The sequence below is a fragment of the Balaenoptera ricei genome, chromosome 16, assembly GCF_028023285.1.
Source record: "Balaenoptera ricei isolate mBalRic1 chromosome 16, mBalRic1.hap2, whole genome shotgun sequence".
In the NCBI taxonomy this organism is placed as follows: Eukaryota; Metazoa; Chordata; class Mammalia; order Artiodactyla; family Balaenopteridae; genus Balaenoptera; species Balaenoptera ricei.
The window spans coordinates 25,350,879-25,364,925 of NC_082654.1; the positions used below are offsets into that span (position 1 = coordinate 25,350,879).

The 14,047-nt window shown below is 38.5% G+C and overlaps 2 protein-coding genes across 10 annotated transcripts in view; one reads left to right on the forward strand and one right to left on the reverse strand.

The window, feature by feature from the left end:
• CFAP43 (cilia and flagella associated protein 43) overlaps positions 1-5,777 on the forward strand; it is a 103,111-nt gene extending 97,334 nt beyond the window's left edge. For all 7 annotated transcript variants that reach the window (XM_059900165.1, XM_059900169.1, XM_059900166.1 and 4 more), the window contains 4 exons: positions 1,915-2,079; positions 3,877-3,957; positions 5,147-5,300; positions 5,487-5,777. In XM_059900165.1, coding sequence (XP_059756148.1) covers positions 1,915-2,079; positions 3,877-3,957; positions 5,147-5,300; positions 5,487-5,653 — 567 coding nt within the window. In that variant the 3' untranslated portion in view covers positions 5,654-5,777. The remainder of the gene's footprint in view (positions 1-1,914; positions 2,080-3,876; positions 3,958-5,146; positions 5,301-5,486) is intronic.
• A 3,838-nt stretch (positions 5,778-9,615) lies between these two features.
• Positions 9,616-13,411, reverse strand: SFR1 (SWI5 dependent homologous recombination repair protein 1). 3 transcript variants are annotated; one of them, XM_059899676.1, is made up of 5 exons: positions 13,314-13,411; positions 12,992-13,030; positions 12,331-12,446; positions 11,310-11,720; positions 9,616-10,264 (listed from the first exon to the last, which is right to left on the reverse strand). In XM_059899676.1, the coding sequence occupies exons 3-5, from the start codon at positions 12,424-12,426 to the stop codon at positions 10,076-10,078; spliced, it is 696 nt and encodes a 231-aa protein (XP_059755659.1). In that variant the 5' UTR covers positions 12,427-12,446; positions 12,992-13,030; positions 13,314-13,411; the 3' UTR covers positions 9,616-10,075. The 3 variants fall into 3 exon arrangements, with proteins under 3 accessions (XP_059755659.1, XP_059755657.1, XP_059755658.1); XM_059899674.1 differs by having other exon boundaries at positions 13,277-13,319; XM_059899675.1 differs by lacking the exon at positions 12,992-13,030 and having other exon boundaries at positions 13,314-13,345.
• Between the last annotated feature and the right edge of the window lie 636 nt (positions 13,412-14,047).

A 14,047-nucleotide genomic window follows, 5' to 3' on the forward strand; every position in this document is an offset into this window, starting at 1 on the left:
TTCTGGCTTTGAGTTACTATCTACTTGCTTTTTATTTCAGCTTGAAGGACTCCCTTTAGCAATTCTTGTAGAGCAGTCTAGTAACGATGGGCTCCCTCAGTTTTTGTTTATCTCAGGAAGTTTTAAATTCTCCTTCCATTTTTGTTGTTAGAGTAGAAGCAACAATCATCAGATTTGTTGATGGACTGAATGTGAAGGGTCAGGTAAAGAGAGGGATCAAGAATAATTCTTAATATTTTGGCTTTGGAGCAACTGAGAAGGTGATGGTGTCATTCACTGACATGAGAAAGACTAGGGAGATGTAGCCTTGGCTGGGGACATAGGATGAAGAATGTTGGCTTTTGTTAAATTTGAGATACCTATAGAACACCCCAGTGGAAATATCTAATAGTCAGAATTCAGGGTTGAGATATATATTTAGGAGTGTTCTATATGTAGATCACATATATTTAACTACATATGGATTATTACATATAGATATCTGCATAGAGATAATTTATGCCACGAGATTGCTTGAGACCACGTAGGAAGTGGGTAGATAGGAGGAGGGCATTTGGGCCAACACCCGAAGTCCAACTCTGAAAGATCTAGCAGAGAAGGAGTTAAGTGAGGAGACTGAGAAGGAGCTGCCAGTGAGATAGAAGGAAACCTAGAAACCATGAGAGAAACAGTTCCAAGGAGGAGAGAACCATGCACTATGTCAATTACTTGACAAGAGCAGTCTCAGTGGAGGGTTGGGGCAGGAGCTCAATTGGTGATGGCTGAAGAAACAATATGAAGTGAGGAAGTTGAGACCGGGACTATAAATAAATCTTATGACAAAGTTGACTGAAAGGAAAGGAGAGGGGAGATGTGGTAGTTCGACAGAAGTGTTTCTCAACCTCAGCACTACTGACATTTTGAGCTGGATGATTATTTGTTAGGGAGAGATGTCCTGTGTATTGTGTGAAGTTTAGCAGCCTCCCTGGCCTCTACCCACTGGATGCCAGTAGCAATGCCCCCCAACAGTTACATCAGCCAAAAATATCCTCAAACATAGTTGAATGTCCCCTGATGGGGCAATATTTCCCACATTTGGGAAATACTGCTCCAGAGAAATACTTGACCTTAAGATTTTGGAGCTGGTGATGACAAGATCAAGGGTATGATCATGGGAGCTGGGTGGCTGAGCAAGATAGAGAAAAGATCATTGAAAGTGGGAAATTCAAGGAACTGAGTCCAAGCAGTGACCAAAAGATGAAAATAATTTTTAAAAAGAGTAGCAGTTGGTATAGTCTAGTGGCATGAACTTGAAAAAGCTAAGTTCTTGAAGGAGAAGGGAGGAAAAATATAAAACATTAACTGATGGAACTCACATACAAATTTATTTTAGAGACATAGTAGTTTCACTGTTAGCAATCTGGGAAAACAACTCCATGAAAATATTCCTGAACTTCATGTATGCAATTTGAAATGAAGTACAAAACATCTAGGTGTTTAAATATCATATTTAACCCATTGAATATTTTTGCTTTTCCACTAGCTTCCAAAAAGATACTGCTGTGCCTAGCTGCATTAAATTACAATCCTTTATCTATAGTGTCAAGAAGCAGGGCAGACTAGGGGTATAAATGCATACAGATTGGTAGATTGGTGATGGCAAGAGGAGTTCCTGCCTAATCACTGACATAAAGTAAATTGGCTATGCCATTCAAATGTATCTTATAATCCCTTCTGTTTAGTAACTATCATGCTTTATAGTGATCAGATTGTGCCCATGAAGTAATTTTTTAATATCTGCTACATTTTAAAAAAGAGGATAGAATTATCTCTGCACTCCAAGTGTTTTCTAAGAAAAGCATTCAGCTTCAAATATTCTGTATTCTGTATGCAGAATCATATTACATGAATATCGGAATGTACTTTTTCTTTAAGACTCAAGGACAAAAGAAAGTTGCTAGCATGATGGAAAGTAAAGAAATCCACAAAGGAATATTTCAGATCGAGTGGGAACATAAGAAAATGGAGATGGAAATGGAAGATCTAAATCAGAAGGCTTGGGATATTCAGATGCTGTTTTTTTCAAGAGATCGTCAAAAGGTAAGTTCTCCCTGCCCCCCACGATATAATTTTAATTTCATTCATTAATTTATTCATTCAATCAACCAGTATTTAATAAGAAGCCTCTGTGACATCAAGCATGTTCTATGCCAGAAGTAGTTCATAATGTGACTATGAATTCTGTCTGTTTCTTCTGGTAGTTTACATTTGCTGCCTCTGGTTCTTTGTGACCCATTCAGTAGTATAGTTCTGTCTTGCAGTTCACCAAGAATTTCCTAATTGTCAAATCTAGTGGTCCCTTTCCCAGTCATAACCATCCCTGTAGCATTTGTCCATCTTCTTTTTTTTTTTTGGCCGCGTGGCATGTGAGATCTTAGTTCCCTGACCAGGGATCGAACCTGCAGTGGAAGCACGGAGTGTTAACCACTGGACCGCCAGGGAAGTCCATCCATCTCCATTCTTAATTGCCCATTGTTTTGGCTTTAATCATCCCTGTTTTCTCCTGTATTTCTTCCGACATGTCAGACCACTCTGCCTCTTTTCCCCATTTCTCTTTTGTTTCTCTTAAGTATAGCTATTTTTAAGATTCTGCCCTTAGCTCTGTGTTTCTTTCCATGCCCTCTCCTTTGATGATTTCTCTTTTTCTGACTTTCATGATCACTGCTAAAAGACTCATCCAAGCTTTCTGGATTCCAATTAAATTCGAATTCCAATCTAAGCTCTCTGAACCTGACCTTTCTCAAGCTCTATTTCTGTATTTCCCACCTCCCAACAGCTCCTCTTCTTATTTTGCTTATTTCTGTTCTTTCAGCCATTCACTCAGGGTTAAAGTTGTTGTCCTCTTTGATTCCTCTCTTTCCCTTGTCTTCCAAGTCTTGACTAGTTTATCCATTTACTCCCTCATTCTCTATGCCCACTGCCTTTACCTTGCTTCAGTCCTTCCTTTTCAATGGTTTAGAGTATTTTATAATAATCTCCTAACTAGTCTCTTGACCTTGCGTTTTTCTCTTTCTAATTATACTGTATACTGCTGTCACATTCCTCTTCAGGTCTAATAACATTACTACTCTGCTCAAATATTTTAAAGTTCCTCTTCTTACCTGGCACATGAATTCTCAAATCCTTAAGTGGCGTTCGGTGTCCTTCAAACTATCTTTTGAAATTCATTCCCACTGTTCCTCTTACGCATCAGTGTTCTCAAACCAAACTGATTTTATTTTCTAGGATTCTACCTCTGTGCCTTTGCTTGTACTGGCTCTTCTACCTGCAATATTTTTCCGCATTTTTTTTTCACATCCCTAATCTATCTATTTTTCAAGGTCTGGTTTAAATACCACCTCATCCATAAAGCCTTTTGATTTCCCCAGTTCAGAGAAACAATAGCCCAACTCAAACCACCTTTTAATTTGCATGTCACCTTACATACATTCTGGCAACTAATCATACTACATGTTCTCTTTTTCTTGAAGGCTCTGTCATGTTATCTATCTTTGTTATCTCCCTCAGTATCTTTAACTGGGACATTGTTAATATGAGACTTAATGAGACACTCTCAAATGAGACACAATAAATATTTGGTGAGTTGAATAAGTGAATGAATGAATGAGAAAATAAACTCTAGGCATTTGTAACTATTAGTATATAGATGAATGTATCAATAGCCAAGTATAAGTAAATAGCATGACACTAAAGTCAAATCAATCCTAACTTGGATAGATAATTTTTATGAGAAACAGTAACTTTCAAAACTAAGATAATCTTTATAAAATTATCTACTGAAAGAAATAGAGAAAAATATCCTTACATACATTGTGGGTTTTTTTTTTCCTCTTAAAGTACCTAAATGAACCAAACTATGAGACTCTGATTGCCATTCAGATTGGAATAATGGAGCAAACCATTGCTGTTTTAGATAAGGTAGGTCTCAAGGATACTAATCATTATAATTCCAGTAGTTGTGAATGATTTGAACAAAGTAATAGTTTGCAAATCATGAATTCAATAGAACCTACCAAAATCTTGGTCTTTTATACTGATATTCAGGATGTAATTAGAGGTCTCTAAATAGTGTCTTTGCAACTGTAACCAATGTGGTAGCCTGAAGCACTTCTTTTTTTTTTAATTTTTATTTTATATTGGAGTATAGTTGATGAACAGTGTTGTGTTAGTTTCAGGTGTACAGCAAAGTGATTCAGTTATACACATACATGTATCTATTCTTTTTCAAGTTCTTTTCCCATTTAGGTTATTGCAGAATACTGAGCAGAGTTCCCTGTGCTATACAGTAGGTCCTTGTTGCTTATCTATCTTAAATATAGCAGTGTGTATATGTCAATCCCAACCTCCCAATCTATCCCTCTCTCCCTTCCCCCAGTAACCATAAGTTTGTTCTCTAAGTCTGTGAGTCTGTTTCTGTTTTGTAAATAAGTTCATTTGTATCATTTTTTTAAGATTCCGCCTATAAGCGATATCATATTATATTTATCTTTCTCTGTCTGACTTACTTCACTTAGTATGATAATCTCCAGGTCCATCCATGTTGCTGCAAATGGCATTATTTCATTCTTTTTAATGGCTGAGTAATATTCCATTGTATGTATGTACCCCATCTTCTTCATCCATTCATCTGTCAGTCATTTAGGTTGTGAAGCACTTCTTTTAACATTTGAATTAACCCCTTGGGAGATATCAGAGTGTAGGTAAATTTCCTGTTTCACATTAGGTTATGATTTATGTAGTAGAAGTGCTGATAGTCTTTCCTTTGCATTGTAAAGGCTTTGTTTTACCCTAATTGCCTAACAGTGCTCAGTTTTGAGTGTTGAACATATATGGAACAAAGTAATCTCAAGGCTATGTGTTTTTAAAATCTTCTCTCATTTCTAAGAACATACAAATTTTTTTCTAAAATGTGTATTAACATACCATTCTATCTTTCAACAAATAATTTAAGTACCTACTATGTGCAGGCATTATGCTAGGTACTAGGGATATGATGGTAATATGTCTTAATGATGACAATGTATTTAAATTTTAAGAATAATGTCTTTATAAAATATATTTTTTTCAAAATTATTTCTGTGGGGTGTCATGGGAACAAAAATTTCAGACCCACAAAAAGAATGTGGAAAACTGCAAAAAGCTGCTTAAAAAACTGAGAAGGTGCAGCAATCAAAAAGATGTAGCAAATTATAACCTAAGCTGCAATTTACGAGAAGAACTGGTGGCTGTCTCAGAGAGAAAAGACATCTGTAATGCAGTGGGTAAGATTTTTTTCTTCAATCAACTGTCAGTTTCTTTAAAAGTGATCATAATTCCTAAAATCTGTACAGTGGTTATAAAGCTACCAGTATTTGTTCCATATGTTTAATTGATTCTGAGTGCTGTTTCTGTATTTAAAAGTATAGATAATAATCCAAATAATTCCTTCTTCTTCATTCCTGGGATAGGGTCTACACTGACTTGTGAAAAGATTGCCAAAGAACGATATGAAAACATGATGCAACACCAAAAATTAACAAAAATTTCAAAAGAACAAGCTGAGCAGATTTCAATACTACAGGCTGAAGTTGAAAGATTAAGGATGAAAACATTTCCTGCTCTCGTTCAAATGTAAAAATGCTGGTGGGAAACATAAGACCAAATCAGTCATTTTAAAAATAATTTCATTTGGTTAAAATGATTTCTGTTTCTCTTATATAAGGAAATTTAAGTAGAGTCTCCTTTTAGTGGCATATTTTTAATAGCAAATTGTTTGATTTTAGCCTTAGTCGTTGTAAAAATGTTTGTCCTGCATGAATAAATGTCTAAAATAACATGAATGACTTTTATTCAAGAATGAACAAGATTTTAACTCAGAATATATTCAAGATCTATTTTATTAAGTCTTAATTTGATCAAAAATTATTTTCACAGTAGTAGTATAGAAAGTCTTAAAGACAAAATATTATTTTTAGCCACTACTGGTATTTCTAATTTTATAAAATTACCAGGAATGTTATGAGATTATGAATGATTTTTATCTTTTATACTTTTCTATATTTCCCATTTTCTTCAGTAAGCATTTCTCTATCATCAGAAAAAAAATTAATAGAATGTTTAAGATTATTCCCTGTCCTACCAATGGGAACAAGGTGAATTGTTTACTTTTACCAAGCCCTAAATCATTTGTAAATTACAACATATTTTCTTCTACATAAATGTTCTACATAAACATGACATAATCTTCTATACTTCATATTTATTGCAACAGAACTTAATTTTGTGCCCCACACGATTGAGTTTAGTAAACAGAAAAAAGCATTTTCTCATTTTGTGATATTGTGATTTATAATAAGAAATATATATATTTGGTCTTCAACACCATTCCTGGCACAGAGATCCTAAAACCCTTGGAATTTCCTGAGTGATGAGAGAGGTACAGGTGTCTTGTTATGTTAATGAGGTGACTTTGGGATTGCACCTAAGGATGGGGGCTGTTTGCCAGGAGAACCAACCCTGTGTCCCAACCTCCCATCCACCCCCCACCCTTACCCACACCCACCCCCCCACCCCCACCTCTAGGAAGGGTAAAGGGGCTGGAAGTTGAATTGATCACCAATGACCAATGATTTAATCAATCGTGCCTATGTAATGAGGTCTCCATAAAAGCCCAGAAGGACAAGGTTTGGAGAGTGTGCCCAGAGAGAGCAAGCAAGCTCTGAGCTTTTCACCATAACTTGCCTTATGCATCTCTTCCATCCCGAGGTTCCTGAGTTAGATCCTTTTATAATAAAATGGTAATCTGATAAATAAAATGTTTCTCTGAGTTCTGTGAGCCACTCTAGCAAATTAACTGAACCCAAGGAAGGAGGGAATCTTGGGAACCTCTGATTTATTGCCAGCCGGTCAGAAGCACAGGTAACAATCTGTGTTTTCAAATGGCATCTGAAGTGGAGGGTGGTCTTGTGGGACTGAGCCCTTAACTCGTAGAATCTGATGCTATCTCCAGATAGATGTGTCAGAATTGAGTTGAATTGTAGGACATCCAGATGGTGTTTTGAGAATTGCTTGGTGTGGAGAAACACAGACACACACAAAAGAATTTGGTGATCAGAATTCTTACATTTCCATGAAATAGTTTATCACTTTATTCATGTAGATGATGATAAATAAGTAATGAGAAGATTAACTGTTCAGAAAATTGCTTTGCCTTTCCATAGCCTATGGACTGGTGCATTTCAAGGTAATACCATTGGGATCATTAACCACAATCTCCAAAGGGTGTCAATGTCTCAATGTTCTGCAATTTGTGAATTAAATATTAAGTTTAATTCGTAACACCATATCCAATGTACACTGGTGTAGGTAAAGCAAGAGAGCAATTATAAAACATTCTGTTTAGAAAAAAAAAATTAGAAGTTTTAAAACCTTCTATTTAGAAATTGCCAGGATAGTACCATAATTGATCACCTGTATAGTGATCAGTGGTGAGAATGGTAAGGAAAATAGAACCAACATCATTTTGACAACTCCCCCCCTTAGACCTAGAATGATTCCTGAAGTAGTCGATTTGGCTGATTAAGCAGGGTAGTGCCTATTGGTAATATTTCCATGTCACCTAAATTAGCTGCTGGAGCCTCCATTTGCTACTAAGGCAAGGCCACAAATTTCACTGGACAGTGCTCTGTGGATTCCCGGGTCTTAACAGCCTGTGTCGTTTCTGTTTCTTAGTGTCTACCCTGAGTGATTCTGGCAATGCTCCTTGCTTGAATGCCTCAGCTTTGAGGCATAAATAGAGTGGAGGTTAGCAAGAGCCTCTTGCCCCCAAGCTGTATTCTAGTAGCAGCACTTTCAACAAGAGGCATCTTCTGCTTTGGGGGTATTGGCAGGTGCTTTGGAAGGGCACATGGGTCATGGAACGCAGTCCTCTCTCTTGATATGTTCATGGTACTGATTCCTCTCAGCTTCTGCTGAACTAAGAGCAATTATATTTGTATTTTTATAGTCCTTTAAAATATTATCTATATTATCAAGTAGTAATATATATAATTAATTGGGTCAAACATAACATGGTTATGAGCTCTGTTGCTGGGTTGCTTGGGTTCAAATTCTGACTGTCACTAAATAACTACTTAATCTTAAAATTTCCTCATCTTTAAAATTGGGATGTTGATAATTGTAAAACTCAAATGAGTTAACATACTTTTAAAACTGGCACAAAGCAAGTGCTAAGTGTTAGCTTTCATTTTAATGAATAAAAATAATTCTTATTCAGTAGTTCTTAATAAATATATCCTATTAAATGGAGGTGAAATTCAATAGAAATTATTAAAAAGGGGACTGCTTCATGGGCATCCCTAGGCCCCAAACTCTCCCATAAGCCCCATCCATACTCCATGACCCACCTCCTCTTGTAGAAGTGCCCACTGAGCTGTTGGAGCCCTCAGCACCTAGCCAATGCCTTAGAAATCCCCATTGCTATACCACCAACTGCTCCCCAACTCTCCCAAAACCAGAGTCCCACTGATGCTGTAGTTCCCCCAAATGGACATGTAAGGGTGACTCCAGGGGATGTGCTAGTCAGCAGTGGGCAGCTGCAGTCAAATGCTGGCACCATCACCAGGGAAACCACTTCTCCTGCCACATTTAGGACCTCTGGCTGAGCAGCAAGAAGCAATGGAGGCTGGTCAGCACAGCTTCCCAGGGATGCCCATCTGGGAATCCCAGAGCCAGGGAAGGCCCATGTGAGGGCTGGGCCAGTCCTCTTGTGTTCACAGAAGCCAATGACAATGGCAGTGTCTAGAAGGCAAGAATTAGGGCCGGGGTGAGGGGTAGGTTACTGGCACGGGCATTAACAATTAGAATGCATGCAAGGTCAGGGTCTTGATATGCCAACATTAATAGTCTGTTGGATCACGGGGAAGGAATGGGCTGAAAGTAAGGAGCAGTTGGGCGTGGAGGGGGGAAGCTTAGGGTAGTGGCTGTTTACCAAGTAGTAGGGAAGTACTTTTTTTTTAAGATTGGGGGAAAAAAAAAACACAACTAAGTAAAGCTGTCTCAGCCCTTAAAAGGACCCAAGAGACTGGAAACCAGAACCAAGAAGCCACTGACCCAAAAAGTTCTCTCTGTCATCTCTGCCTTTCTCTGTAAGGGCACACTTAAGCACACCAGCTTTTCTGCTTTCAAGTTCACATACAACAGCTCCAGCTACAAAAAGAGAGGGGCTTTCTTTTCTTGAGCTCAATTTCGAATTCTCAAGGACTGGGATGCTTGGGTCATACGTCCGTCTATGGCCAGGATGACAGATAACGTACAACGTGGCAGCCAGAACCCCAACCCAGTGAAGGTGGGTTTCTGGCTGAGGAGTCACTGTTAATGGAGTAGATACGCTAGCTTTTACCTATTTCACAGATAAAACTAGAAAGGTAGATGAATGTAAAAGGCCCTGTATGCTGTGATGCCCTGAAGTGGGCGATGAGGACATGTGGTTTTATGGGAAACAGATGATCACTTCACTAACTGAGATGAGGAATACACGTAACAAATTTGAAGAGACAGGAACTAATGTAATTTTGAACATACAAGTTTAATTACCTGCTAGACCATCCAGATGGAAATATGTGGTAAATGGGTGGAAACAAAGGAGAAGCATAAACTTAGGAGAGGCAGGCATTTTCAGACAAGTTTAGGTTTAGACATTCACTAGATGGACTGTTTCTTAACATTTAAAATAAAACTTTTACCACAATAAATAAAACAATGTATTAAAACTCACTTCCACAGTTGTCCAAATTATTTTTTTAATCATGACTTAATTTTTAAAATTGTTTTCACCTTTCTTTAACTGTCAAGTTTTCTTTGGCAAATTTATTCAAAACACTAAATTTTCATTTTAGAACCTAGTTTATACTTATATAACAGAGGCCCTAAATTGATCCAGGTTCACCAGGATACCTTTCTCTAAGCCCTAATGGTTTACATCTTCCCTGTAAAATGTATAAATATCTTTTAATTACATTGTCATCCACAAAGACATTCTGGAGAAAAAAATTATAAATTAAACACCTATAAATTCTTCTTCATTTCTGTTATAGTGTAGCAATTTATCATCTAACCCATAGTGGTCTATCAGCTGAGTAAGGCTTAGTTTCTTGTTCTCAGACATAGCTGACTGCAGCTCATAAAGCAACAGCTGGCTACAGCTTCTCCACTTCTTTATTAACATCTGTAACTGAGACAGGTCATTCTGAAACAGAAAAAAAAAAAAAAAGACACAAATGTATGTCAATAACTAGATAGTCATCCTAACTTACTTAATGAAAGTTGTCAAATCAGTCGATGAGTAGTAGGTTTAAAGGGTAACACATTTGGACATGAATGGGACTTCTACCCAGGAAAAAAGTAGGATGGTTTTAAGTAACTATCACTCAAATTGAGTTCTATGGCTGTTTTGTTTGGTAGAAGCTCTGGGCTATCCTTACCCTCAGGGAAAAATCGAATCATTAAATAGGGCAAAACTATGTAAAGAAGCAACAATATGGGTTAAAAAAAAAAAATCTACTTTTTCTACCACAGCTGTACTTTAAAAAATGATATTCAAATTAATATTTTTCCATGTCACTATCTCATGAAACTCAAGTAGTTATATTTAGAGAAGTCCTAAAAATTCAAGAGAGCAAATAAGATACAGTATTCCATCATTTATTACACATTGCTGCAGAAGAAGGAGCAATTGCAATATACATGAATGATCCAGGTAAGTAAGGGTCATCTTCTTCCAAGTGCCCAAATTCTATTTGCTTCAACCTTATCTGGGTTGAAATCTAAAACCTAATATATATTTGTTGTTTTCTTAAAGAAAATGCTCGGAACATTTTAATAATTTGTTACAAATAATTGAATAACAAAAGATCATTACTAAAAATACTTCTCATTGTACTCTGTGGCCCATTTTTAGCTTTTTTTCTCATTCACTGTCGCTGTTGCTTCTGTTCTCATTGCCACTTGCAGCTAACATTTGAAGCGTCTAATACTGCTGTGGGCTGGAAACTAGAGAGAAAGCTTCAACTGCATATTAAATAAGGGCTGGGACTTTTAAAAGTTACACCTGGTGTTTAGAGGCCTCTACTGCTCTACTCTAAATCTATGACATATTTGAGTTAAAGTTTTTGGTTTCTGGATACTTGGCTTATTTCTTATTATGCTAAAATAAACTTTTCTTTTTGAAATACTTTCCTACCATTTATCTAAAAATAAAAAAAATTAGGCAATGGTTCTGAAATTCTTCTCACCTTTGATCTATACATTTTGACTAGTTTTAGCCTCCGAAGAAGGTCTTCTTTCTCCTGAATCTGCTTCACCAATTTTGCTTTTTCTTTGTTTAATCCATGTTTGGGAAGATTCTCATTCATAAAGTCATTCCGGAGATCACTGCATGACTCAGAATCAAGTGATTTAGATGCACATGCATTGATATTCTTGAAGGTATTTTTCAAATATATACTTTCTTCAAATTCACTGTCTGTGTGTTTAAAATTTTCTTGAAATTCCAAACAGTTTTCTTCTGTTGACGGTGCTGGTTTCTCTGAAAAGGTCTGATCATTTTCTTCACTCTCTACTTTAAGTCGTTTTACCACACCGTAACAGGAATTGAATGAAAATCTAGTTTTCCTTAATCGTTCCCTAAGGGTTGCACTCATAGGCTGAAAAAGGCATCAAACGTTAATCATGTTAAGAAAAATATTCTTGATATGAATAAATCTACTAGAAATCAAGACCTTACGTTTCTATGGCAGACACCACTTTATGACTTTCTGTCTCCATATATCTAAAGTAACCATCACAAAATATCTTTAATTCCTGTAAGCTCCACTAAGTTTTAATCCCTTTTTATATTAGCAGAGCCGGCACCCTTCTAAAACGGTGCTGAAACACTTATCTCAGTAATCACAAACATTTGTTCAGCAATTGTCCCAAGCCTGACATGGTTAGGTGCTTCAGAGTTACAAATTAAGGAAACGACCTAGATCTTTCCCCCAAAGACCTTCATGATGTCAGATTCAAACTTCCTGTTTGGAATGCTGTAATAACTTGAACTGAAACTAAATGGAAATAATTGGGTCAAGATGAAAATTTGACGGGAAGGTCCAATACATTATCTAAGGGGAAAGACCTAAAATTATGTTAAGAAAATTTTTACTTACTAATTTACACATTACGTTAACTGACAATGTTCAGTAGACTTGAAACCACCATTGCCACAATACTTAGAAATACAGAATAGATCCACTGAAAGAACTAAGATTTTCATACTTGTTTTCCTGAACTGCTTGTACGGGGAGATGGTGTATTGGCCCCAGCCTGTGGAGTGCTAGGTAACGCCACAGCTGAGTCTGATGGACTTTCCATCTTGAAATCTTGCTTTACTTCTAAAAAACAAAAAATAATCACAAAACGGAAATCAAATTAACCCACACCTCTATATATTCCTCAATTTTTATAAAAGAATTTTTTATTGTTTTACATAACATCATCAAGTAAGCCAGCCAGCTTCCTTCTTTCACTTAGTTGTGATTCATTCTTGCTTTTTTTTTTTTTTTGCAGTTTTTCATTTACTTTCCTAAATCGGATTGTGTTGGTCATTATGGTGACTACTAGTTTTTTTCATGACAAGTTAACTAGCTAGCATCTCATATGAACAACTCCACATTTGTTTTTATTGATGGATAAAATCTGATAAAATCCTCAAAATCTGCCATATTGGGGGGGGGGGGTTGGATAACAACTTTGGATAGTCAGGAATTCTTTAATTTCATTACGCCAGCTTCACGATGAAAAGAAATGTAACTGAAATCCTGACTCAAAAAAACATAATCAGACCTGTCACGCTACCCTAAATCCTAAAGGCTGTGTGCCTAAAACTAATGACACTCCAGGCCTGAGGAATAAGGAGCCCAAGCACAGATAAACTTACTCCTGTCTGCATCGTTTTCGATTAAGCAGCGAAGAGACCCTGAAAAGGAGAGACCGAAGTTTGCTTCTCAAACAAAGGCCATCAACTTTACCGGGAAAAATACCACAGGGAGTCCTCCCTCCCCTCCCGCCACTACAGCAAGCACACGCGAGCCCTCGAGAGACCCCAGGCCTGAGGTGGAGCTGAGAGGTTCCCTGACCGCGGAAAGGGAGCGCTACTCGACTCCCCACCCAATCCCCGAAGAAGTCCAGTTCTCAGACGCCCACTCCACGCCCAGCACGCTACCTCCCTCCGCCATCCCCGGAGAGCGCAGAGAACTAACCCAGCTGCTGCCGGCAACCGGGAGTCTCAGAGGCGGGGCCGCGCGGGAGGCGGAAGAGACGCGCGATTGGCCAGTTTGACTGACGCGCGCAGCTCCACTTAGCCCTGCGCCCGGAGAGGCGGGACTGCGCGCGCGCGGCCGTGAGCCTCCGCGAGGGGGCGGGGCGAGGCCGCGCGGGAGGGGCCGAAAAGCGTGATTGGCCAGGTTGACAGAGGCGCGCTGCTCTGCTCCGCCCAGCGCCCGAGAGCTGGGGGACTATGCGCGCGCGGCCGCAAGCTTTAGCAGCAGCCGGGCGCTTTCCGGAATGAGCTTAAAACAGTAACCGATCACTGGAGGGGCGCGCCTTTTTTTTTTTTTTTTTTAATTGATGACTTTATTGCTCTATTTTTAAATTTATTTATTTATTTATTTATTTTTGGCTGTGTTGGGTCTTCGTTTCTGTGCGAGGGCTTTCTCTAGTTGCGGCAAGCGGGCGCCACTCTTCATCGCGGTGCGCGGGCCTCTCACTATCGCGGCCTCTCTTGTTGCGGAGCACAGGCTCCAGACGCGCAGGCTCAGTAGTTGTGGCGCACGGGCTTAGTTGCTCCGCGGCATGTGGGATTTTCCCAGACCAGGGCTCGAACCCGTGTCCCCTGCATTGGCAGGCAGATTCTCAACCACTGCGCCACCAGGGAAGCCCGGGGCGCGCTTTTATTCACGGCTTCCCCTCCCTCCTCTCTCCTTGCATCGCCTTC

Excerpts from the sequence above, each read along its gene's own strand:
- SFR1 (XM_059899674.1), bottom strand. Across the intron at positions 12,447-12,991 it reads CGAAAACGATGCAGACAGGA|AAGTAAAGCAAGATTTCAAG; the intron begins GTAAGTTTATCT and ends TTTGTTTTTTAG. Across the intron at positions 11,721-12,330 it reads CAAGCAGTTCAGGAAAACAA|CCTATGAGTGCAACCCTTAG; the intron begins GTATGAAAATCT and ends TGCCTTTTTCAG.